A 25,405-nucleotide genomic window follows, 5' to 3' on the forward strand; every position below is an offset into this window, starting at 1 on the left:
TACTCTGAAAATAGCAACATCCCAAGAGATACTTGCTTAATGTCCTAGGAAACCACAAAACACCTACAGCCTGATAGTTTTAGCTGGACAAGATGCCAGAGAGCCTTCAAGGCAGACAGGAGCCAGAAGTGGAACGCTAACTCATGAGGTTTAAAAAGTGAGGGGAAACAGAGAGGCCACTTGTTGACGAAATACTCTTTGGCTTGTTTCAGTAGATTAAAAGAAAATTAAGGGTTTATGCAGTCATAAGGAATAAGCCTGGCAATGCAGGAGATGCAACAGACCCAGGTTTGATCCCTGGACCAGGAAGTTGCCCTGGAGGAGGAAATGGCAACCCACTCCAGTATTCTTGCCTGGAAAATTCCAAGGACAGAGAAGCCAGGTGGATTACAGTCCACAGGGTCTCAAAGAGTCGGACACAACTGAGCAAGAGTTTAAAAGTACATTTTCTACTGAGTGAAAGGTTACTAGCTGGTATTCCTTACACAAATGTGGCGGAAGGCACAGCTCACTCATGACATTCCATTTCCAGAGTTGGTGTGCTATATCTGCTTTGTGTTCCTTAGGAAAAAAGATAAAAGACTTGAAAACCTGGATGCGATTTTCCTAGTAGTTTCTAGTAGGATTAGCCTAAGGGAGATACCACCTGAGGACCTTATCCCATGGTGGTCGTGTTGCCTAGGCACTAAGTTGTGTCTGACTCTTCTGTGACCCCATGGACTGTATCCCACCAGGCTCTTCTGCCAGTGGGATTTCCCAGGCAAGAATACTGGAGCAGGTTGACATTTTCTTCTCCAGGGCCTCCTCCCAACCCAGGGATTGAAGCTGCATCTCTTACACTGGCAGGTGGATTCTTCACCACTGAGCCACAAGGGAAGCAACCTGTGGGGTACCCTGCTCTTCTTCTTACCTGGTCCACACAGGAAAAATAAAGAAGATAACTTAGTGTTGAGATGTGAATTAGGGGGGTTTATATGCTGAAGGGAAAATTTTAAAAATAAACATAAAACTCTATGAACATTATGAAAAAATTATGAATAAAAAGTGTAAAAATTTAAAAAGCACATTTTCTAAACCACAAAATGAAATGATGAGAAAATTCTAGATATGGATAGTGGTCATGGTTGCAGAACAATGCGAGTGTACTTAACTGAACTGTACACTTAACACTTGGTAAAATGGTAAATTCTACATTATGCATATTCTACCACAATTAAAAATTTTGGGCCCGGCTCCGGCGGCGCAGGTGCAGACGCGGGAGACGCCCGGCTCCGGCACAACCGACCACGTGCAGAATCATGGCTGAGATGAGCTACCCCGCGCCCAGGGTTAGGGCGGTGGCCGAGAGGAGCTGTACCACGTTCAGGAGGCGGTGGCTACTTGGGCACCGGAGGGCCGAGAGGAGCTGATCTACATTCAAAGCAGGAGGCGCGGCCTTGAGGAGATACCCCTCGTCCAAGGTAAGGTACAGCGGCTGCGCCTTGCTGGAGCAGCTGGGAAGAGATACTCCACGACCAAGTGGAATATAAGAATCCAGTGTTCTGGGGAGGAAGGAACAAGATGGCGGAGGGATAAGATGGCAAGACCACTTTCTCCCCCACAAATTCATCAAAAGAACATTTGAATGTGGAGTAAAGTCCACAAAACAAGTTCTGAATACTGGCAGAGGACATCAGGCTCCCAGAAAAGCCTCCCATTGTCTTCTAAAGGAGAGAGAAGAAATCCAGCTCCACCCACCAGAACACCGACACATGCTTCCCTAACCAGGGAACCCGGACAAGTCACCTGTCCAACCCCACACACAGCGAAGAAACTACGTAATAAAGAGAACTCCATAAACTGCAAGAAGAGGGAAAGGCCACCCCAAGCAAAGCAATATAAGCAAGATGAAGAGGCGGAGAAATACCCAGCAAGTAAAGGAACAAGATAATTTCCCACCAACACAAACAAAAGAAGAAGATATAGGGAATTTACCTGATAAAGAATTTCAAATTTTGATGGTGAAAATGATTCAAAATCTTGAAAGCAAAATGGAGTTACAGATAAATAACCTGGAGAAAAGGATTGAGAAGATGGAAGAAAGATTTAATAAGGACTTAGAAGAAATAAAAAAGAGTCAATATACAATGAATAATGCAATAGATGAGATCAGAAACACTCTGGAGGGAACAAACAGTAGAATAACAGAGGCAGAAGACAGGATAAGCGAACTAGAAGATAGAATGGTAGAAATAAATGAAACAGAGAGGAAAAAAGAAAAACGAATTAAAAGAAATGAGGACAATATCAGAGACCTCTGGGACAATGTTAAACGCTCCAACATTCGAATCATAGGAGTCCCAGAAGAAGAAGACAAAAAGAAAGACCATGAGAGAATACTTGAAGAGATAATAGTTGAAAACTTCCCTAAAATGGGGAAAGAAATAATCACCCAAGTCCAAGAAACCCAGAGAGTCCCCAACAGGATAAACCCAAGGCGAAATACTCCAAGACACATATTAATCAAATTAACAAAGATCAAACACAAAGAACAAATATTAAAAGCAGCAAGGGAAAAGCAGCAAATAACACATAAGGGGATTCCCATAAGGATAACAGCTGATCTTTCAACAGAAACTCTTCAGGCCAGAAGGGAGTGGCAAGACATACTTAAAATGATGAAAGAAAATACCCTACAGCCCAGGTTACTATACGCAGCAAGGATCTCATTCAAATATGAAGGAGAAATCAAAAGCTTTACAGACAAGCAAAAGCTGAGGGAATTCAGCATCACCAAACCAGTTCTCCAACAAATGCTAAAGGATCTTCTATAGACAGGATACACAGTAAGAGTGTATAAACTTGAACACAAAGCAATAAAGAAAATGGCTACGGGATTGTACTTATCAATAATTACCTTAAACGTAAATGGGTTGAAATTTTCAAAAAGGCTAGGAAACAATTCTCATAGCCATCAATAGTTCAGTGTTGAGTTCATGAATAGTTTTTAAAGTTTGGGACAAACTGTAGTATTTGCTATTTGAAGTACTATTTGTAATTGGCATATTACGATGTAACATTGGTCTTCATTTCCATCTTAAAACGCCTAAAAATGCCTAACAGGTTTTTAGATTTGTGAATTTTAGTTGAAATGTATTTTACGATGTTACTAAACCTGCAGAAATACTGAAATATTTCAGAGAACTTATTCACTGTACATTTAATTTATTTTATTTATAAAAGTTATGAACTGTAGAAAGTTTTACTTGTTGGGTCAAATACTTGTTGCTTCAAATGCTTGTTGCATTTGAAGTGCTAGTTACAAGAAAATCAAATACCTTCAATGTATAAATGCTATTAAGTTTTTAAAGGACTCTGGAGTATAAGTAAGTTTGTTTAAAGAAATTAGTCTGTTCAACTTGAAAAAAGTAAATAAATAAAATTGGAAAAAAAAAATTTGAAAGGTGCATTTTCTATTGTTAAATACCACCTGATATTACTTAGTAATTATGCAGTTAAGAGTGCCAATGTTACATCAGGATCTGACTGCCCTGTGTTTGAAACCTGACTCCAACTTTTATGTCTGTGGAAGCCAGAGTACATTTAAGCATCAGTTTCATATCTGTAACATGGGAATAATAACGCACTTACCTACCCATCATAAGCTGCTGTAAACTTGAAATAATTTACATGGAACTCAGCAGAGTTCACAGCACACAGAAAGAACTCAATAAATATTGGCTCTTATGTTCTTTTTAGGTTTTCATACCAACACATTTTTAAAACAATTAGGACAATTACAAGCAAGACTCCAGTACAAAAGTGTGGGTAATTCTTTACCCCTAGTCCTTAATTTCATATAAAACTATAAAACAACTTCCTATAAAATGCACTCCACGCTGTAGTCAAAGAACATATGAGTTCCAAGTGTTTACCACTAAGCCAATGGTTAGTAAACCTCAAAGTCTCACACCCTAAGTGGCAACAATTTCACAGAAACCACAAGAACTTGAAATAATTTAACAGGTTAATATATATATTTTTATAAAGTATAACATGGTCATACAAAAGCATTTGTTACAAATTTAATTCACACATACAAAAAGAGGCTATTTTATTTTTTGTCCCTTTTATATCCTATTTTATGCAAAATGACAAAACCAAGAAACAGAACTGAGCTAGTTCTAAAACACTGGGATATATAAATGAAATATATCCAATCATCTACACTCCCTCTCAAATTCCAGACAATGAGGCTTATTGAACTATACTCTTAGAATTAACTTCAAATCTCTATATGATTCACCTGAATCATACATGGTCAATAGTTATAAATCCAGGTAGGAAAAGTACATAAAATTATTCATAAGTGAAAACACTTCAAACAAAAGAAATGTTTTTTAAAAAATCCAGATAATATTAAAAGGAAACACACTGAATTTTAAAACATTGTTTTGGACTATTATATAAAATACCAAGAGGTTCAGGACTGTTGAACAAAAGTTTATGCAGAACAAAGCCAAAAAGTGAAAAAGTATTAAATGTGTACTATCTAAAACCAAATAAGACATGACTGAACTATATAATTTAGAAACATGTTTAAATGTATTTTCTTTGTACAGTTAAACTGGCTACCACATGCAAAATTTGGCTATTAATTAAAATGGAATTAAATACAGATTTGCAAGCCTTTTGGCCATGATGTAAATATGAAAAAGTTAAGTGAATCACCAACTGGAAAATAAAAGGTTACACACTTACCATAAAAGCATAAATGGTCAAAGATACATTATAAAATTGTGTGAAAGAAACAATCATACCAAATAAAGATCTTTCAAGCACTTGCACTCAGAAACATTCCTTTTATAAATAAGCATGTAGTTTCAACTTCAAAAAAATAAAGCTGATTTCCCTCAATTGCACCTATTAGTTGAGAGCTATATCATATATTAGGGATGCACTTAAATGGACCATTTTATGGGGAATCAACTGAACTTTAAAAAAATTTTAGAGTCTATTTATTCACAACTTCAAAAATACATATAATTCCAGTGAGGCACAGGTGGGCCCTAGCAAAACGTTCTGCCATTCAACAAAATCAACACAGGATAACACAATATAATGACAAAAAGCTAACTCCACTATTTGGCAATCCTATACAAGAGAGGCCCTGTCAAAAATTTCTTTCAGAAGACAAACACAATACCACAAAACAAAACAACAAAAAGAGAAAAAACTGAATTCTGACAACCCTACACAAACTGTGGAATTTCATCTTCAAGGTCTTCAAACTGCTGCATTCGTTTTAGCCTTGGTCTCTGACACGCCGTGGGTACACCAGGCTGGTCTCGCTCTTCAGCCTTTTCTTCAGGCTTACTAACTGGGTGCACAGGTCCAGCCGATGCATTTTCAGACCCTGGAATTGATTTCAGCACATGCTCCTGGGGAGCATGCGTTGTGCCAGGGGGTATGGCTATGGAGGGTGTCATCGGTTTCTCCTCATCCCCTCTCCCACTAGCAGAAGGAGCAGGTGGTTTATAAAATGTTGTCCAGTGCTGGGGCTGCAGTGTCCTGGGTGCTCTGACAGAAGCAGGAGGACAGGAGTCAGAGGACCGTCTCTCTGACACCTGTCTTGCTGACCTGACAGGTTCTGTGTATGGCTTACTGGGCTGGGTGATGCCGACTGGGTGGTCCTCACTGCTCCTGATGTTCACTGTCACACCTCTTTCCTGGAATGCACTGGGCACAATCATTCCAGTCTTTGCAGTCAGGTCATTTTGTTCATACTGTTTCTGCCTAGTTTTTTGTAGAGTCTGCTGATCAAAGCCATCAAATTTAGAACAAACAACAGTTGGGGTATCTTTTCTATTAACTCCTTCAAAGACAGGATTCTTGCAAAGCTTGTCTGAATTTACATTTCCCATATTTCTGCCATTTCTCTCAGTAGGAGAGCTAGCAAGAAGTAGTAGTCTGTCTATAGGCAAACTTACAGGTCTAATCCTGGTCCTTGGAAGATGCCTCTCAACACCATTTATTTCCCTATCAGACTTCAGAGTAGGCAGCTTGGAGGTTTTACAAGCATCTTCTGTCTTTCTTGATGCTGACTCAAGTTCTTGGTCTACAAGCAAACGCACTTTGTTGTCTGTAAAGGAAGAGATTCATTTAAAAATCAAACTTTATGGTACACAGTTAACAAGAGTATCAAAACGAGTTAGAGATGAACACCCTCTCAAAACAAGAGTCTTCATTTATTTTCTCCATGTTATTTTTTAGTTTTCTAGGCAGAGGAGTAAAATACTCATAAAATATTAAAGGTATACTTTGATTTAAAATGTTAGAAGTCTATATTTATTTAAATAAATATAATAAATAGCTACAAAATTCATTGCAGGTTGTGGGAAAAAACACCCTTGCTGATGTACAATAGCTTATGTGCTATGTATGAACAAGTAAGTGAAGTGAAGTGAAAGTCACTCAGTCGTGTCCGACTCTTTGTGACTCCATGGACTATACAGTCCATGGAATTCTCCAGGCCAGAATACTAGAGTGAGGAGCCTTTCCCTTCTCCAGGAGATCTTTCCAACCCAGGGATTGAACCCAGGTCTTCTGCATTGCAGGTAAATTCTTTACCAGCTGAGCCACAAGGGAAGCCCATGAACAAAAGTGCTGGCTAAAAGGGTTGTCACGATTTCAACAGGTCGATATTGGTGTGTTACCCTCAGAAAAGTTACACCAATTTACATGCCAACCAAATATAAGTATACTCTGAATCCCAAGGCTTTTGCCAACTCCATCTGCTTTTCACAGATGAGAACATATTATATTAAATGCCTTAGAGGCCCTTATATGATCAATTAATAAATGAACTATAATTTTCATCCTGATTAAAGCTGAATAGTTTTAAGTGAAAAATGCCATTCTCCCTATTTACTGTTCACTTCCAGATGTACTTCCCTCTCTTTTCTATTAAGTATGGACGCATGGTCCATGTTTTCTCAAACTAGAATCCTGAACTTTTTCAAACCCTGTCCTTCTTTTGCAGCATCTCCCCTAAAACATCCCAGTTTCCGGTAAATTCCAGCCCTTTGCTCATGCTCCTCTTCTGAGGAGTGGTTTGCAGACAGGAGCCCATCAAAATGAGTTAACAATTATCACCTCATCTGACCTTCCTCCAAACCTCCTTACTGTGAACCTCTCTTCCCTGGGCTTCCAGGGCAATGCTCTCTTATTTTGATTTCCCAGGTCCTCACCTCAGGTATATAGAACATCCTAAACGAGTTGACTCACTGGAAAAGAGTCTGATGCTAGGAGGGATTGGGAGGAGACGGGGACAACAGACAATGAGATGGCTGGATGGCATCACCAGCTCGATGGACATGAGTTTGAGTGAACTCTGGGAGTTGGTGATGGACAGGGAGGCCTGGCGTGCTGTGATTCATGGGGTCTCAAAGAGTCGGACACGACTGAGCGACTGAACTGAACTGAAAGGATGTTTTGCAAACCACTGCAGGCATCAAAGTACATTCTTAAGTTCTAAGGGAAAAAACTACAGTGTAATGGATAAGAGTGCAGACTCTGAAGCCCAGCATCTGGATTTAGCTCAGCTCTACCCCTTTTGCACTGGGCAAGGCAATCTTGCTGTCCCTCAGTGTCTTCACCTGTCAAAAGGAATCATACCTGTATCTTTGATGATGTGTGGCCTAAATGATCTAATCATGAAAAGTGTTCATTTATCTGGTATATAAATGAAGTGGTACAGGCACTAAAAACAATGACATTTGTTTTTATTATTATTCCTAACTGGGAACCCTAGATAATGGAATAGTGAAATTATCATGAACATAGGTTCAAATGCTGGACAATCATTTAAGGGCACGACCTCTGGCACTATTTAACCTCTCTCAGATTATTAGGTTATGGGTTGAAAGGAGTTAATACTATCTACATTACAGCACATAACTGTTTCTGAGATCAAGTCGGATAAACAGAATCAAACAATAAGAACAGTGCCTAGCACAGAGCAGGCTCCCTTGCTTTTCAGATCTTGTCAGGCTGTGATCATTAATATTTAATTACAGATCAAATTTAATATATATGACTACATTTAAAAAACCTGAAAGTTTGCTTTAGTGATGTACAGAATTACAGTAACAAATGAAAGCCTTTCCACAAATGGATAGCCACCAATCACTGCAACTAAAATTTTATACAGTGAATGACTACAGGCAAGGAAATGAAAAAATACACGTGTGGTCAATGTGTTAATGACAGGTAATATGAAAAGGCATTTGAAAAAATTTTTTCTGAGTTTTTTGTCTAAAATTTTTGAATTTTAGGAGTCTAGGTGACTCCTTACAAGTAAGATCAATACAGTGATCTACGGTTACAGAAGGTGCTAATGTATCATCATACTACTCAATACATTTCTGCATTCTTGACATACATTAATGGCAAAAATAAAAAAAATTTTTCAGAAAGAGCACAAAACACATCTATGAACTCCAAGATGTCTTTTTATAAGGATTACTGAAAAGAATGACACTAAATTCATATAAATGCAAGGTACACTAAAAGGTATTCTTAATGTCTGGGAAAGATGCACTTACTAAAGAAATTTCTTCCTCTGACTTCTTTCAACTTCACTCACCTTGGCTTTTAATCATGGTTTACTGGGACAGTTTTAAGTCAGTAAGCATGCATTTTACATGGCCACTCACCAATGAGATATGCATCACATTTTTCTAATGCATTTTGCTTTCGCTCTGATTCCTCAAATGATGGAGTGGATTCAAAACTTTTGCTTTCACTATCTGTAGTTTGGATATCCTGTTGATAGAAGAAAGTTTTTAAACTTGAATAAGAAGCAAAACACACTTCAAAATAAACAGTTCAAAGATTTTCAACTTATAACATTACATTTTACAAAGTTCCAACATAATTCCATATGAGCAAAACTCACTTCTTTTGAAGAGAAAAACAATGACTTCATAGAATGTTCTGGATCTCTTTCTTCTGGTGATAACAGAGACTTTGGAAGATAGCCTTGGTCAACCTGAGGTGCAATGCCACCTGCACTACATACAGCTGCATCTTGTGGCTGCAGGGACCCATCGAAGATCTTCTGTGAGTAGGTAATGAGGAACTCTACCAACCGCGCTTGATTTGAATAGTCAGCAAGAGAGGAGATGGTGATAGGAGCCGTTGTGGGCCTTGGCCTAAGGAGACTTGGTCCGAATATCACACCCAAGTTTCTGGAGTTCATTTTGTTTTCTTCTGCATGATCTACAACTCTGAGACGCAGAACACATAAAGCTGTATTAGATTTCCTTGATGGTAGTTTATTATGGGTTGGGAAAGGTGGAAGAAAAATGGGCTGAAGTCTAGGAAAAGGATCTATTTATTTGCTTAAATACTGACCACACAGCAAATTGGGTTTCACAGTATTAGGATTAAATATAAATAAATAAAAGGAATCAGTACAGTTTTACCAGCAGGAAAAAAAAAAAAAAATCCCTAAACGCTGCTCCTATCTTAGTAAATATGCATTACATCCTCCCAGGTACCTATGGTGGAAACTCTATCTCACTGCCCACAGCTAGTCTTCAAGCCCAGCTGATCCTAAAGATCTCTCTGCTGCTCCACTGCCATTCCCACTGCTCTGGCCTTACTTCAAGTTCTCATCACCTTTTATTTCTCTAACTATTCAAGGATATCTGAATTGAAGTAATTAAGTACCTTCCCTCCAACTCATTCTCGATATAGCTGCTAGAAAGACCTAACAGACAAACTTGAGCACGTTAAATTCCTGACCCCAAATCCTTAGTGAGTACAGAAAGAAGACAGTCAACTCATCTGCCAGGCATGTATGACTTTACCAGGACTCCATCTAGATCATTTTGTGCTACTGCTTGCTAGACTGTGGCCGAACTGAACTTCTTTTATGTCCCCCAAAGCAAAGCAATCTCCTGTGTCTCTGCCTAGAATGCCCTTTTGCACATCCTCTGTCAGCAAACCATTCTTCAAGTCTGGCTCAGGGTTACTGTCTGATTCATGACCCCCTCCCCATGTTCCTCTGCATGCTGAGCAAAGTACCCTCAGAATAAGAATGACACTGCACTGCACTTCTGTGCAGGTCTGCCCCTCAAGCTCACAGCAGAACACAGGAAAGAAATCTGACATTCGCATCCTTATTTCCCCAGCCAGAGCCTGGCACAGAACAGTCATCAAACGGAAAGATGCTGGCTCCAAAAACATATATTAAGTGTCTCCCTTTCCCTCATACATATTAGAAATGAAATAGTCTAAAAACAATACCACAAGAATGTGAAATGTACTTAATACTACTGAACTGTACACTTAAAAATGGCTAAAAGGGTAAATTTTTGTTATGTGTATTTTACCACAATTAAAAAAAAACCATAAAAGCAAAACCAAAAAAACTGACTGACCCATTATCCACCCATTAATCAATGCCTGTCTTATTCAAAGTTCTTACCGCTTAAGATGAACTATGAGGTAATGAAGGCTGTTAAAATTTGATGCTGGCAATTGTCTTAGAAGGTCCTTGCTTTTGAGGAGAATTCGGCTTATTTCTATAGATGTACTCGGCCACTTTTTGTCCTCAGGATTATCCTTTTTCATCTCCTGTTCTTCATTTACATGGTGGATTTCTACTGCAAGGTCGATAAATTCCTTGTACAATCGAAATAAAATAAATGGTTCTGGGAGCTAAAGAAATAAAATTAAATTAGAAATATCATTCTTTTCATGTTTTTCACTATTAATAATTTACTGAATAGCTACTGAGTGGTTTAGCACATCCTTTTCAGAGTAACAGGACTTAAGGTCAATCCACAGTTAGAAATATACGTTAACGTCTCATCACAAGGAAAAATATTTTTTCTATTTCTTTAACCTTCTATCTATATATGATGGATTTCACTAAACTTATTGTGATAATTGTCTCATGATGTATGTAAGTCAAACTGTTATGCTGTACACCTTAAACTTATACAGTGCTGTATGTCAGTTATATCTCAAGAAGAAAAAAAATTAAACTCTAGAACAAGAAAAAAAGAAATGTACATATGTTTGCTAGATGTGATCTACAAAGTGAATCTGACATCACCATAAGTACATCCATATTAAAAATGAGTTAACTAGTAATCAAGTAAAACTCTAAACCTAAAGCTGCATGATGGGATTTTAAAACTGATACTTTATACCAATTACATTCAAGACTGCCCCAAAGTCAGCATGATCTTCAGCTATCTTATTGAAAAAAACCCAGGATAATGTACAATATATATCAAATTAAATAGAAAAAATTTATTTTCTGTTTGTATGGGAGACAGAACAAAATGCTTTAAGGTCCTTGTGTTTTACCTTGACCTGACTGAAGATTAGCAAAAGACAATATGACTTAACGAGAAGACACTGCCAACATTTTGTTATCTAATTTTTAAATACTACTTTAATTGCCATAAGTAGGTCAAAAGATAAAGTTCCTCTCTCAAACTGTCCATAGGCATACCACCTTGATCTGTCTACTGGCATAACTGATTTCAATGACTGCCCTGCGTGGTGATAAAATATACATCTCTCTTGCTAGCTGATGTCTTACACTATCTGTGGTGAGGTTGGCACCTACTTCTCCAGCTTCCCCTGCTGGTCCCAAAGAGGGCATCGAGAACAATTTCTACCTCTACCATTTTGGGATCTGAAGAAGGTCATTCTTGGAGCTTCAGATTTCCCACATAGTATTGAGTAAAATAAAGGCTATTCTCTAAACACTCTAAGAACTGAGCATGGCTTTCCACACTAAAGAGTCGGTCATGACTGAGCGACTTCACTTTTCACTTTCCACACTAAAGCTTTGGTGCCATAGTATTCCTAGCACAGAACAAGAGCTGGTATGTTGTTGCTGTTTAGCTGCGAAGTCATGTCCAACTCTTTACAACACCCATGGACTGTAGCCCACCAGGCTCTTTTGTCCATGGGGTTTCCCAGGCAAGAATATTGCAGTGGGTTGTCATTTCCATCTCTAGGGGATCTTTTTGACTCAGGGATTGAACCCATATCTCTAGCATCTTCTGCACTGGCAAGTGGATTCTTTACCACTGAACCACCCGGGAAGACCGAAAGCTGGTAGTATTTGATCCCATTTATTTCCTCTCCCTGACTAACTAGAAGAAATAAAGGATGATTCATTGTGAGATTAAAAGTTATTTGAAAACACTGTCTCCATTTCTCAGTTGAGAATCATATAAAATGTGGTTAAAGAGATATCAATAGTTTCCTGGGCTAACATGGTACATCCAACATTTGTACCTAATTTCTTTCCTTTCTACAATCCCAATGACATACAATTAGGCCCACAGGACTGGGAAAACAGGGATGGAGATAAAAAACATTTTGAAAGCTGAAGAGGACATAAACATGTGCTGACTTAGCACTCCTAAGAAAGCTAAAATTCTAAACAGAATCAACATGATTTACCGAATCCTAAGGAGACTCATGTATGGATGTGAGAGTTGGACTGTTAAGAAAGCTGAGCGCCAAAGAATTGATGCTTTTGAACTGTGGTGCTGGAGAAGACTCTTGAGAGTCCCTTGGACTGCAAGGAGATCCAACCAGTCCATTCTAAAGGAGATCAGTCCTGGGTGTTCATTGGAAGGACTGATGATGAAGCTGGAACTCCAATACTTTGGCCACCTGATGTGGAGAGCTGACTCATTGGAAAAGACGCTGATGCTGGGAAAGATTGAGGGCAGGAGGAGAAGGGGACGACAGAGAATGAGATGGCTGGATGGCATCACCGACTCGATGGACATGAGTTTGAGTGAACTCCGGGAGAGTTGGTGATGGACAGGGAGGCCTGGCGTGCTGTGATTTATGGGGTTGCAAAGAGTCAGACACGGCTGAGTGACTGAACTGAACTGAAGGAGACTGCCTCTTGAGAAATCTGTATGCGGGTCAGGAAGCAACAGTTAGAACTGGACATGGAACAACAGACTGGTTCCAAATCAGGAAAGGAGCATGTTAAGGCTGTATATTGTCACCCTGCTTATTTAACTTATATGCAGAGTACATCATGAGAAATGCTAGGCTGGATGAAGCACAAGATGGAGTCAAGATTGCCGGGAGAAATATCAATAACCTCAGATATGCAGATGATAACACCCTATGGCAGAAAGTGAAGAAGAACTAAAAAGCCTCTTGATGACAGTGAAAGAGAAGAGTGAAAGAGTTGGCTTACAATTCAGAAAACTAAGATCATGACATCTGATCTCATCATTTCATGGCAAATAGTTGGGAGAACAGTGGAAACAGTGGCAAACTTTATTTTTTGGGCTCCAAAATCACTGCAGATGGTGACTACAGCCATGAAATTAAAAGACACTTGCTCCTTGGAAGAAAAGCTATGACCAACCTAGACAGTGTATTAAAAAGCAGGGACATTACTTTGACATCAAAGGTCCATCTAGTCGAAGCTACAGTTTTTCCAGTAGTCATGTATGGATGTGAGAGTCAGACTATAAAGAAAGCTGAGCGCCAAAGAATTGATGCTTTTGAACTGTGGTGTTGGAGAAGACTCTTGAGAGTCCCTTGGACTGCAAGGAGATCCAACCAGTCCATTCTAAAAGAAATCAGTCCTGAATATTCATTGGGAGGACTGATGCTGAAGCTGAAACAAAAATACTTTGGCCACCTGATGTGAAGAGCTGACTCATTTGAAAAGACCCTGATGCTGGAAAAGACTGAAGGTGGGAGAAGGAGACGACAGAGGATGAGATGGTTGGATGGCATCACTGCTCCGGGAGTTGGTGATGGACAGGGAGGCCTGGCGTGCTGCACTCCATGGGGCTGCAAAGGAGTCGGACACGACTGAGTTGAACTGAAGGAGACTCAGGAATTGTCAGACTAGGTCCTCTAATTTGGGGGAAGCATGAGCTATCCTAAAAGCATTAGAATTCTAGATCTTTATCTCCAGTCCATGTTCCTAAGCAACCTCAGAAGTCTAGAATTTCTTCTCTGGGCAGTGTAAACCAGAGGGTCTCTGGAAGGGTAATGCCAAGCATGAGGAACAGGTGGGTAACTATCTTAAATAAGGATTTAGTGACTGTATGCCTGCTGAAGCCTTCTTACCTAACTAGGTTCCCAGAGTTCTGGAACCATACCTGTAGGCAGGGAAAGACTCTTCTCTGTGCTATTAGATTAGCCCACAAGCAGAGACCTGGACATACAAATGTCAGGTGTTTCCCAAACAGTCCTCTTAGATAACACTACACTCACTACAGTAAAGTTCAAAATCTTCAGAGCCTTCATGTATTCAAGAGCTTCCAGACAGTAGCACAGGGAACCATATTCAATATTCTGTGATAAGCCATAATGGAAAAGAATATAAAAAGAATATATATATATGTAAAAACAGAATCACTTTGCAGAAATTAATACAACATTGCAGATCAACGATACTTCAATAAAATCTTAAAAATAGTTTACAATTAAAAAAGCTTCCAGACAGATTTCAATTCTCAAAGCTTTCATTTTAAGGAGATGGAACTATAGAAGACAGAAATGAAAATAAATAGGAAAAAACCAACTTGAAGGCCTACAACTCTGCTGTCAATATTGTGGCTGCTAGTCATATACAGCTACTGAGCAGTGGACATATGGCTGTTCCAAACTGACATGTGCTCTAAGTGAAAAATACACACCAGATTTCAAAGACCCAGTAAACCCCACAAAAGGTAAATATTTCATCAATTATTTAAAATTACTGATTAGATGCTCAGATACTTTCCATTTGTTAAATGAAATATTAAAATTTAACTTCACTGTTTCTTTTTATGTGGCTACTAGAAAATTAAATATTATATAGAAAGCACACATTATATTTCTATAGGCCAGGGCTAGAAGCTGAGAAGAGAAAAAATACGACTATTTCAGGTAGAAGAAATACTGCATTCAATAAAATAAAAAGAATGCTATAAAAGGGACAGAAAACTAGAATTCTTGGAAGTTAAAACATGATCTCAGAAATGAAATAGTTTACAGTAGGAATGGAAGATAAAGCTGAGGGAATTCTTTAGACAGAATTAAAAGAAAAAAAAAATGAAAGAAATAATAGGGAAAAGGGAAGGAAGCTAGAGAACCAATACAAGTTGTATCCAAATGTAAGTTCCGGAAAGAAAACAGAGGGGAAAAATAGAGCAAGAAAATTAAAGTTCCAAGAACTAAAGGATAAGTAAGCAGAATGACAGAACCTGTGGAGTCCCTGAAAGAGTGGATGAAAATACACCCACATCAAGGCATAGGCTGTGAAATTTGAGGATAGTAGATAGCAAAAGATTCTACAAGTTTTCAGAGAAAAAACAATAGGCTACATATAATCAGGAATGAGAAGATTTTAGGCTTAAAAGAAAACAATAAAAAAAAATGCCTTCAAATTTCCAAAGAAAAATAATTTCCAGCCTAGGATATTATAACCTTCCTTACTACCCACTCTTCCATTCTTATTCAAGGAAGCAAAGTAAAGACATACACAGATAAACAGTTTCAAATGTTTAGTCTTAGTCCACTTTGCTCCAGGATGGCTCTGACCAAAACAGGAGAATAAAAAACAAGAAGACATGACACAGAAGACAGGTGTTCCTCACAGAAGAGAGTGGAGAAGAGAGATCCCAGGATGACAGCTCTTCCCATATTAAAAAGGACCCAGAAGAACAGAGTTCCTGAGATGGACACACTGAGGACCAACATTACTATGCTCTCTGCAACTCTCTTCATTTTCACTCAAGGACAGAAAGCTTTACCCAAGGACAGAATGCAGCTGGCCCTGGCCCAGATCTTTTGAACTTGGCTTATCATGACAAGCTGCTGATTGTTCCCGCAACCCTTCCATGAGCTGCTGCCTGAGACACTATGGCCACTTAATCCACCCACAGCAGCATTTTCTTCAGACCTACTCCTGCAACATGCGCGTACAAGAGTAAGCACAGAAAGAGAAAATATAGAGCACCTCACTGCTGACCACATTCCTGCTGAACTTTCAGTACTCAACTTATAGGATAGCCCTGACTGATGCCCTGACCATAGGGAACTTCATGTTCACTATGTTCACACCTTGATCACTAACCTCCCCCAACAGCTATTTAAAAATACCAATGAAACTAAAGCCAAACCACTACTCAATCCTTCATATAACATTGTGAATAGTAAACTTTCCTTAAACAGCTGGATTTATGCTTTCCACTCAATTTTCTAGAACTTGATATATTCTGTTGTATATATATTGAGGCTTCCTTGGTGGCTCAGTTGGTGAAGAATCTGCCTACAATGCAGGAGACCTGGGTTTGATCACTGGATTGGGAAGATTCCCCTTGGAGAAGGAAATGGCAACCAACTCCAGTATTCTTGCTTGGGAAATCCCACGGGCAGCGCAGCCTGGAGGGCTACAGTCCATGGGGTCGCAAAAGTTGGACACAACTTAGTGGCTAAACAACTATTCCTAAATACATGAACAATATTTAGGAATACACAAGTATTAAAACAGTTAAGAAAAGACAGGGAGGTATTAACACGGTTATGAAACATCACTGGGTAGAGCTATGGGCTGCAACTGTGGAGTGGCATATAGGGGCCTTCTATAAAGTACAGGAATATTCTATTTTAGGGAGCTAAGTGATGGAAAATGAGGACTTTTATTATTACGGGTCTTTAAATTGTACATACATTTTATACACTCTTTGATCTGTACTTCAATAATTGGAAAGATATTGATATGGTTTATATCAATGAAAAATGTGTGTAGCAAACATTATCAGCAAATTGCAAATTATATTTTTGCTCTATTTAATGGTAAATTTCAATGGTAAAAACTTTACCTGTCGAAGGTATAATTTTAAGACATCACAGATATCATGTGAGCTAAATTCTGAAATGTCTACCAAGTGCATTCCATTTTCCAAGGCTTGACACAGTTTTTCAGTTTTGATTTTGTTTCCACATACACGATAAATTCCCTTGAGAAAAGAGAAAACATTTTGCAAAAAATTTTGCTTCAGTACAAGTGGTTAAATGCATACCATTAAATATACTTTGATTCTTACTAATATTTTAGGAAAAAAACTAGGACCAAATGAGGTAATATTTTTCAAATAAATCTGAATAAATTCAGTTACTTAGTAAAAACTGAGAGCATTGTTCTCCTTTAGTGTATCCTTATGATTAGAACAAATCACATTTATGCTTTAAAATTATTAACTTTAAAAGAAAGCTTTGGTACATATACACAATGGAGTATCACTCAGCCATTAAAAAGAATGCATTTGAACCAGTTCTAATGAGGTGGATGTAACTAGAACCTGTTATACAGAGTGAAGTAAGCCAGAAAGAAAAACACCAATACAATATACTAGCGCATATACATGGAATTTAGAAAGATGCAAATGATAACCCTGTATACGAGACAGCAAAAGAGACACAGATGTATAGAACAGTCTTTGGGTCACTGTGGGAGAGGGTGAGGGTGGGATGGTGTGGGAGAATGGCATTGAAACATGTATATTATCATATGTGAAATGAATCGCCAGTTCAGGGTCGATGCATGTTACAGGATGCTCGGGGCTGGTATGCGGGGATGACCCAGAGGGAGGATAAGGGGAGGAGGGACGTGGGAGGGGGGTTTGGGACGGGGAACTCATGTACACCCGGGGCGGATTCATGTCAATGTATGGCAAAACCAACCAATATAATATTGTAAAATAATTAGCCTCCAATAAAAATTAAAAAAAAAGTTATAATGTACCTGTAGACTCAAGGCTCTATTTTCGATCTCTGAGGCACACATTTTTAGTACAAAAGGGATGCCATCTGGTTCCTTTTTTGCAACTTGTGTGAATTCTGCTCCAAATAAGTGCATTTTCCCCATAAGTTTCTGATGACCACAAATGATGACTAAATTTTCCAAACACTTTCGGTGACAAACAAGGAGACACTATAAGAAAATGATAGTTTAAAATGGTTAACTCACCTTAAATCTGTTCACAAAAGGACAAACTACAGGTAGAGTGATAAAATAACAAAAATGAGTTTAAAAGGTATTACCTGGGTTTGAAATACATTTGACAGCAAAATAAAATATAAAATTATAGAAGGAACACTGTGGTTCAATTTTTTTAAAATACATTTGCAAAAGATCTTAATTGGTAAAACAAAAATGTATAAAACAAAAAGGATAAAAGGGCTAATATAATTCCAGAAAGATCTTACCTCTTCACATTCAACACCCTGGAATACCACAATGCCTTCACAATCCCTGCACTTGGTGGGGGATCTCAGTTTGCGAAATTTGTGAGTGACAGCTGCCTTTGACATCAACGTTTTCTTAAATGTTCCAAGAGAATTGGGTCCTTCCAACAGAAGCAGAGTAGTATATAAGAACTGTTAGCAGGACAGAAAAAATTATACCACATGATACTACACTTTAAAAGATTTTTAAAAAAGATTACAAAAAGTTATGACTTTAGTCTGTAACATCAAAATAAGCATCCAATGGACAGATCCCTTATAAGATACACATTCATCAAACATTTAAGCTATGAGTAAAAATTATCATCAAACCAATAACATACTTCTAAAATACCATGGCACAAGGTTTCCAGAATTAGAAAATTTACAGTTATTAACATGACCTTCATTACACAGGTGCCAGTTGGAAAGAAAACTAGCTCTATGAGTTTAGTGTGTCAGGATTATCTGCATTAACGATAAAGCTATCCTTGATTTATTACAAAATTACAGATAATACTATTATTCTGACACACTAAACTCATAGAGCTAGTTTTCTTCCAAACTTTTATAAGGTCCTTCTCTAAGAAAGTAGTGGCACCTGTGTAATGAAGGTCATGTTCCGTTCCATTGCTCAGTCGCGTCCGACTCTATGCGACCCCATGGACTGCAGCCTACCAGGCTTCTCCGTCCATGGGATTCACCAGGAAAGAATACTGGAGTGGGTTAATAACTATAAAATTTTCTAATTCTGGAAACCTTGTGCAATGGCAGATGACACCACCCTTATGGCAGAAAGTGAAGAGGAACTAAAAAGCCTCTTGATGAAAGTGAAAGAGGAGAGTGAAAAAGTTGGCTTAAAGCTCAACATTCAGAAAACTAAGATTATATCATCTTGTCCCATCACTTCATGGGAAATAGATGGAGAAACAGTGGAAACAGTGTCAGACTTTATTTTTCTGGGCTCCAAAATCACTGCGGATGCTGACTGCAGCCAGGAAATTAAAAGACACTTACTCCTTGGAAGGAAAGTTATGACCAACCTAGATAGCATATTAAAAAGTAGAGACATTACTTTGCCAACAAAGGTCCGTCTAGTCAAGGCTATGGTTTTTCCAGTGGTCATGTATGGATGTGAGAGTTGGACTGTGAAGAAAGCTGAGCGCCAAAGAATTGATGCTTTTGAACTGTGGTGTTGGAGAAGACTCTTGAGAGTCCCTTGGATTGCAAGGAGATCCAACCAGTCCATTCTAAAGGAGATTAGTCCTGGGTGTTCACTGGAAGGACTGATGCTAAAGCTGAAACTCCAATACTCTGGCCACCTCATGCGACGAGTTGACTCACTGGAAAAGACTCTGATGCTGGGAAGGATTGGGGGCAGGAGGAGAAGGGGACGACAGAGAATGAGATGGCTGGATGGCATCACCAATTCGATGGACATGAGTTTGAGTGAACTCTGGGAGTTGGTGATGGACAGGGAGGCCTGGCGTGCTGTGATTCATGGGGTCACAAAGAGTCGGACATGACTGAGCGACTGAACTGATCTATAAATATCCTACCAGAGGTCAGATATTCTATATTATTTTAGAAAATGATGCCTAAACAAGTATCTGGAGGTCTCAAGTGAAGCCATTAATGTAACTGACTTCTCTTTGATGTCTTTCAGTACCCACAGATTTCCCTGACCTCAAGAAGTACATGTTATTTTCTTTTCCTGCCTAGCTTCTTACACTATCTCTTTTGAAGAGGATTTTTTCATATAGAAATTCTCAGAAACAGAATTTCTTCTGTACACTCTGAACAATTAAGTCACTATAAAGTTTCTGAAAGATAAAAACATCTAGCCTATTGGAATTCTCTTGTGGTCCAATGATTAAGAATCTGCGTTCCAATGCAGGGGACGCAGGTTTGATCCCTGGTTGGGGGAACTAAGATCCCACATTGCTGTGGGGCAACTACCAAGCCCACGAACCACAACTAAGACCCAATGCAGCCAAAAATAAATAAATATATGTTAAAAAAATATCTAGCCTATTTGAGCATCACACCAATATATTTTAGCTCGAGTAGTTTTCCTGCTTATTCTTATATTTTTATTTGTAACATCTGATTAATACACTATGAATCCACACTTATAAATAATTTGTTGGGATATATCTAAGTCAATATAATGCCTTTTGTTTAACACACAGTAAAGTAATTCTTTAAACCATACTATTTCTTCCTAATATCATGCAATGCTACTGATTCAGCTAGTTTAATGGAAATGTGATTCAGGTGAGTATAATACCAGCTTCCGAAGGGGAGGGTGGCTCTCTTTCATCCAGATCATCTGCAGAAGACATGGTGCCACTGGATGGAGTTCGTGGAAGTTTTCGATGAAAGTCTCCTAAAAGAAAATTCATTGAGAATTTAAGAAATGGGTAATGACAGCATTTTTTGAATAACACAAGTCATGCTATTTTATTAGCTACAATATCAACATTTGCTTCCATTCAGACTGTGGATACACAGGATCCTAATACTTATTACCGGGAACAAATGAGAATGAGCCAAATCTGACTTTTCCAAGTAAATCTAAAATAAACTGAGAATCACACATTCCAATGAGACCTCACTGTCAACTTCTGATAGTGTTAGAGATCATAAACTCTACAAGAATAAAGAGTATTTTCTATTCAAGCCTTATATCTAATATTTGATGGAATAGCTGGCAGAACAGTAAAGCTGTCATTACTTGTTTGTTGAATTAAGTGATAAAGAAATACAGTGTACCCTAAAGCTTTCTAAATAACATATACAAAAATCTACAAACACAGCAATATAACAGTACCATCACATTTATGTTGCTAGTAAGACAGGAGCCTGGGAACCAGGAACAATGATCCTGGCCAGGAGCTAAGAGTTCAAGACATAAGTTGTCAGCCAAGGACTCTGCCAGTTGTCTCAAAGCATGTTTGGAAGCAGCCCAACCAGGTAATGAGGTTTATTTGCTCCGTGCTGATCCTACAAACAGGGCTGTCTCTAAGTGGAAGTTTACATTTAACTCAAGGTTTTAAGAGTCTTCAGTTCAGAGTTAGAAAGTACTTCACTAATTATTTAAACCACTTCCTCTCTCTCAAAAGATTCCTTCCCCTCTTCAAACTATGCTTAAAAGGTGGTCATCTAGTTTTTGTTTTGAATGTGTCCCCAAATGACCAAGAGATCATGAAGCCACATGTTCATTTAAAAACTATTATAACTGTAAAACAAGGGGTTCCAAGGTGGCACAGTGGTAAAGAATCCCCCTGCCAAGCAGGAGATAGAGTTTCAATGCCTGGGTCGGGAAGTATCCCCTGGAGTAGGGAATGGCAACCCACTTCAGTATTCTTGCCTTGTAAATCCCATGGACTGAGGAACCTGGTGGGAAACACACAATTCATGGGGTGCAAAGACTCAGACATGACTTAGCAACTAAGCAGCGGCAGCAGCAGCAATTGTAAAATGACTTCCTTTCATTACTGAGCAGAAACCTGCCACTTTAAATCCCAGCCCCGGTCACATGTCTCCTTACAAAGCACTCTGACTCTCATCCCTTTCCACTTCCAGTGTCTGAGGATGGCTGTCACAAGGCTATGCATCCTTGGGTCTTTACCCATTTATCATGTGACCAGGTTCCAAGTTTTCATCTTTATCACGTGAAGTCTTACACGATTCCAAATAATTTAGGGCTTGCTCTAGACTAAGTCTAAATTTATGGAAACAGCTAGAACCTGTTTTTACAAAGCTAATTATAAATATTCAGTTAGTTAGTCTCACATCTCCAAAGTGTTTCTGAACAGCAATAATTTTAAAGTAGGCCTCAAACTAGTTGGCGACAACCTGCCTGTAAACCTCAGTGCTGCACAGAAATAATTTCTAACTTTAAAGTCAAAGATATATTTACATGAATAAAATTTCTGAACTATGTAGAACACACACACACAAAAAATTCATTAGTCTTTGATTTTGAGGTAGGTTAAATCCTATAACGTATCTCCTGGAATGCCAAGATCCTAGGAGAAAGAAACTTAGCCAGGAAGAACAGGATTGGAGCAGTCTTTGGTAGAAGAGTGAAGGAGAACATGGAAAGCAACAATCTCAAGGGTTCAAATGACCCATTCTTCTCTTGCTAGCTGTATTATAAGTCATTCTCTTTGAAGCTATTAAGGAAGAATTCGAAACATTTACTCTGACTCTCTAAAGAGGATGAGATTATCAAAGTACCTTAAAGCGCATTTATAAAAAATGAGTAAGTTATCACAGGCACAAGAATTAGTATTCATTTTATGGCTCATTACAGTTATTAACTACAAAACAACCCAAAAGATAATAAGTTATGTTCACAGAATGGAAAACTATACAGCATATAGCATAAAAAAAGAGACAGTTTCTCACACATCAGTAGGAATCTCAAAATTCATAAAAGAGGCCACAAAAGAACAATATGATTCTGTCTGCCTAATATTCCAAAGAGGGCAAAGCTCAACTACATGAGTACTAAAATATTTAAAGTAGCCAGGGAAAGATAAACAAAATTCAGGATGATGGTTCATCTGGTGAGAGACAAGGCAAGGTTATCAAGGAGGTATACACAGGGGCCTTCTAATATACTCATAATGTTTTGTTAGGTTAGGTGTTGAATATATGTGCGTTTATTCCATGATTTTTATTTAAACTGTACATATACATGTACATACTTTTCTCTATGAGACAGTTCATTATAAAAATAAGATAGTTATAAACAACAAGGATTTACTGTATAGCACAATGAACTATATCCAGTATCTTGTAATAAACTATAATGAAAAGGAATCCAAAAAGTATGTAGACATATACCTAAATATATGTATAACCTATTCACTTTGCTGGACATTTAAAACTAACACAATATTGCAAATTAACTATACTTCAATTAAAAAAAAAGAAAAAGGAAAATAAAGTAGCTAAGATATCTCCAAAAAGGAATATTTTCATCTTTCACTGAATTTTCACTCTAGACTTAATACTTATGTACCTGGACTTATAGATTCAGAATCCAGAGATCTAGATTCACTGCTTCCTCCAGTGCTCTCAGAATCACTAAACATTCCAAATGTCCACGACCTTAGAAAAGATGGACCTTTAAGAAAAGAATATTTAAAGTCAAATTTGGCTACAGATAAATTTAATAAGGTAAAATACTGACATTTAAAATGAGACAAGTCAAACTTCTTTAACAGTGTGACACAACTGACTATAAGACAGGCACAGTGCTCACAACTATGAATAAAGCTTCATAAGGTTATAATTCAAGGCCTGATTTTTAAATTCCAGACCTGGAACTCATTTAATGATCACATGTAAACAATTTTAGCTTTCATGAATTAGTTGTCTTTTTAATGTGAAAAACTACCTGTTATGTCTGCACTGTTAGAGCATCTGTCCTCTTCAATCTTATTAGAGTTGTCAGGAAGGCGTACAACATCTTCTAAAGAGTCAGAAGGTCCGTATCCAGAAATGGGAGGACTGCTTAATTGTTTATTTACATTCCTAAGAAAATCCAAATAAAACTCTTCATACAGAAAAATGACAAAAAATCAGCCCACTTTATTTTCAGAAATATTTGTTAATTTAATGAACAGAGTAATTAAATAAACTAAATATTAAGAAACATACAGTTGAACTTCTTAAAAGATATGTGAATAAAACTCATTAATCATTTTTATTTATTACAGTTGAAACTTGAAAAAGAGCAAAAATATAGTCAATTATTCATAGCATGGTTAAACTTTTCAAGTATAACCTGTGTGGATTTCTAAATCTCAAATAACTGAGCTCTGTGTCAAAATGGAAAGCTTTACTCTAAGTCAATTACATCTTAAATGTTTTAAAAATTCAGAAAGTTTTAAAGTCAATACTGTCAGTGTTAGAAACACCACCACCTGACAACAGATAGAAAACTCAGCAATAAAGATTTTATAGAAATAATTTCTTGTATATGCTAACTCTCACCCATCAACCTTCTCCTCTTCAGCTGCATTCGTGGCCCTGACAAACTCACTGTACTCGTGGCCTGGGTCATAGAGCTTGGCACTGTCACAGAGAGACTGCAGACTGCTCGAGAGGGAGGCAGCCTGCAGGTGCTGCATCTGGAAGAGGTTAACTGTTACCTATGGTCACAAACACAACAAAACAAAAAGAGAGTCATGCTACAGAGAATGCTATGTACATACACATTTATTTCAAGTAACAGTACCAAGAAAAAGGCCACACGTTGAAGAATTCAACAGTGAATATCATCGTGAGCACACTATGTCACCTGACTTTGTACAAGGACTAAACTGGGGGGCGGGGAACAGAAAGTAGTTTTAATCAAGTATCTAGGAGCAATCGTTTGCAGCAAAGCTGGCTTTAATCTGAAAGGTTTAAAAACACAACCCATGCCGCTACAGGTTCACAATTTTAGGAGACAGATGTGTTTCTGATGATCCCAGCTCTGTACTTTGATGGTCTGACCGTAACTGTCTACACTGAAAAACATGGAGGAAAAATTCCAATCAGAGCACTATTGAGTTTCACTTTTTCAATCCTATAAAAATAGAAATGCTTTATACTTATAATGTGTCCTACAGCACTCAGTTTTTATAATTAGGTACTATCTTGAATCTAAAATAATTATTCCATTGAATTTCTACAAATGCCTAACATGCCTACTGTCACTACTGCCACTTACAGGAACAACAACAAAAATAGGCAGACAGAGTGTTTACAATATGCCAGGTCCATTCTGAGACCTGTACATGAATTAACTACTCTCATGTTCATAAAAATCCGAGGTTTGGGATATTACAGCAAATAAACGGATGAAATCCCAGTCCTCATAGAAGAGTTTGCATTTTCCTGAGGGTGGGGGTTGAAGACAGAGGACACATTAAGTAAGATGATTTCTGGTACTGAAAACTGCTACAAACATGATATAAGACTGTCAGGTTATGGAATATGATCAGCTATGTGTCTGCAAAAGGGTACTTTTGATATGACAGTTTGGTGAAGGACTCTCTGAGGAGGTAATGTCTAAACTGAGACCTGATATAACGAAGAACCAGTGAGAAGTTCCAGGGAGAAAACCAAT

At 38.1% G+C, this 25,405-nt stretch overlaps 1 protein-coding gene across 4 annotated transcripts in view; it reads right to left on the reverse strand.

Annotated features, from left to right (window-relative positions):
- Positions 1 to 3,266: 3,266 nt before the first annotated feature.
- The window catches only part of ARHGAP29 (Rho GTPase activating protein 29), an 89,016-nt gene continuing 66,877 nt past the window's right edge, over positions 3,267 to 25,405 (reverse strand). For 2 of the 4 annotated variants that reach the window (XM_055401531.2, XM_055401532.2), the window contains 11 exons: positions 24,286 to 24,443; positions 23,687 to 23,823; positions 23,309 to 23,413; positions 20,564 to 20,662; positions 18,256 to 18,395; positions 17,792 to 17,980; positions 16,869 to 17,006; positions 10,475 to 10,707; positions 8,939 to 9,269; positions 8,697 to 8,805; positions 3,267 to 6,121 (listed from right to left, as the gene is read on the reverse strand). In XM_055401531.2, the coding sequence (XP_055257506.2) occupies positions 5,232 to 6,121; positions 8,697 to 8,805; positions 8,939 to 9,269; positions 10,475 to 10,707; positions 16,869 to 17,006; positions 17,792 to 17,980; positions 18,256 to 18,395; positions 20,564 to 20,662; positions 23,309 to 23,413; positions 23,687 to 23,823; positions 24,286 to 24,443 (2,529 nt within the window). In that variant the 3' untranslated portion in view covers positions 3,267 to 5,231. The remainder of the gene's footprint in view (positions 6,122 to 8,696; positions 8,806 to 8,938; positions 9,270 to 10,474; positions 10,708 to 16,868; positions 17,007 to 17,791; positions 17,981 to 18,255; positions 18,396 to 20,563; positions 20,663 to 23,308; positions 23,414 to 23,686; positions 23,824 to 24,285; positions 24,444 to 25,405) is intronic. The other 2 variants (XM_055401528.2, XM_055401529.2) reach the window with 1 other exon arrangement.

Source organism: Moschus berezovskii, chromosome 4 (genome assembly GCF_049115385.1).
Source record: "Moschus berezovskii isolate FMDL1 chromosome 4, NW_MosBer_1.0, whole genome shotgun sequence".
Lineage (NCBI taxonomy): Eukaryota > Metazoa > Chordata > Mammalia > Artiodactyla > Moschidae > Moschus > Moschus berezovskii.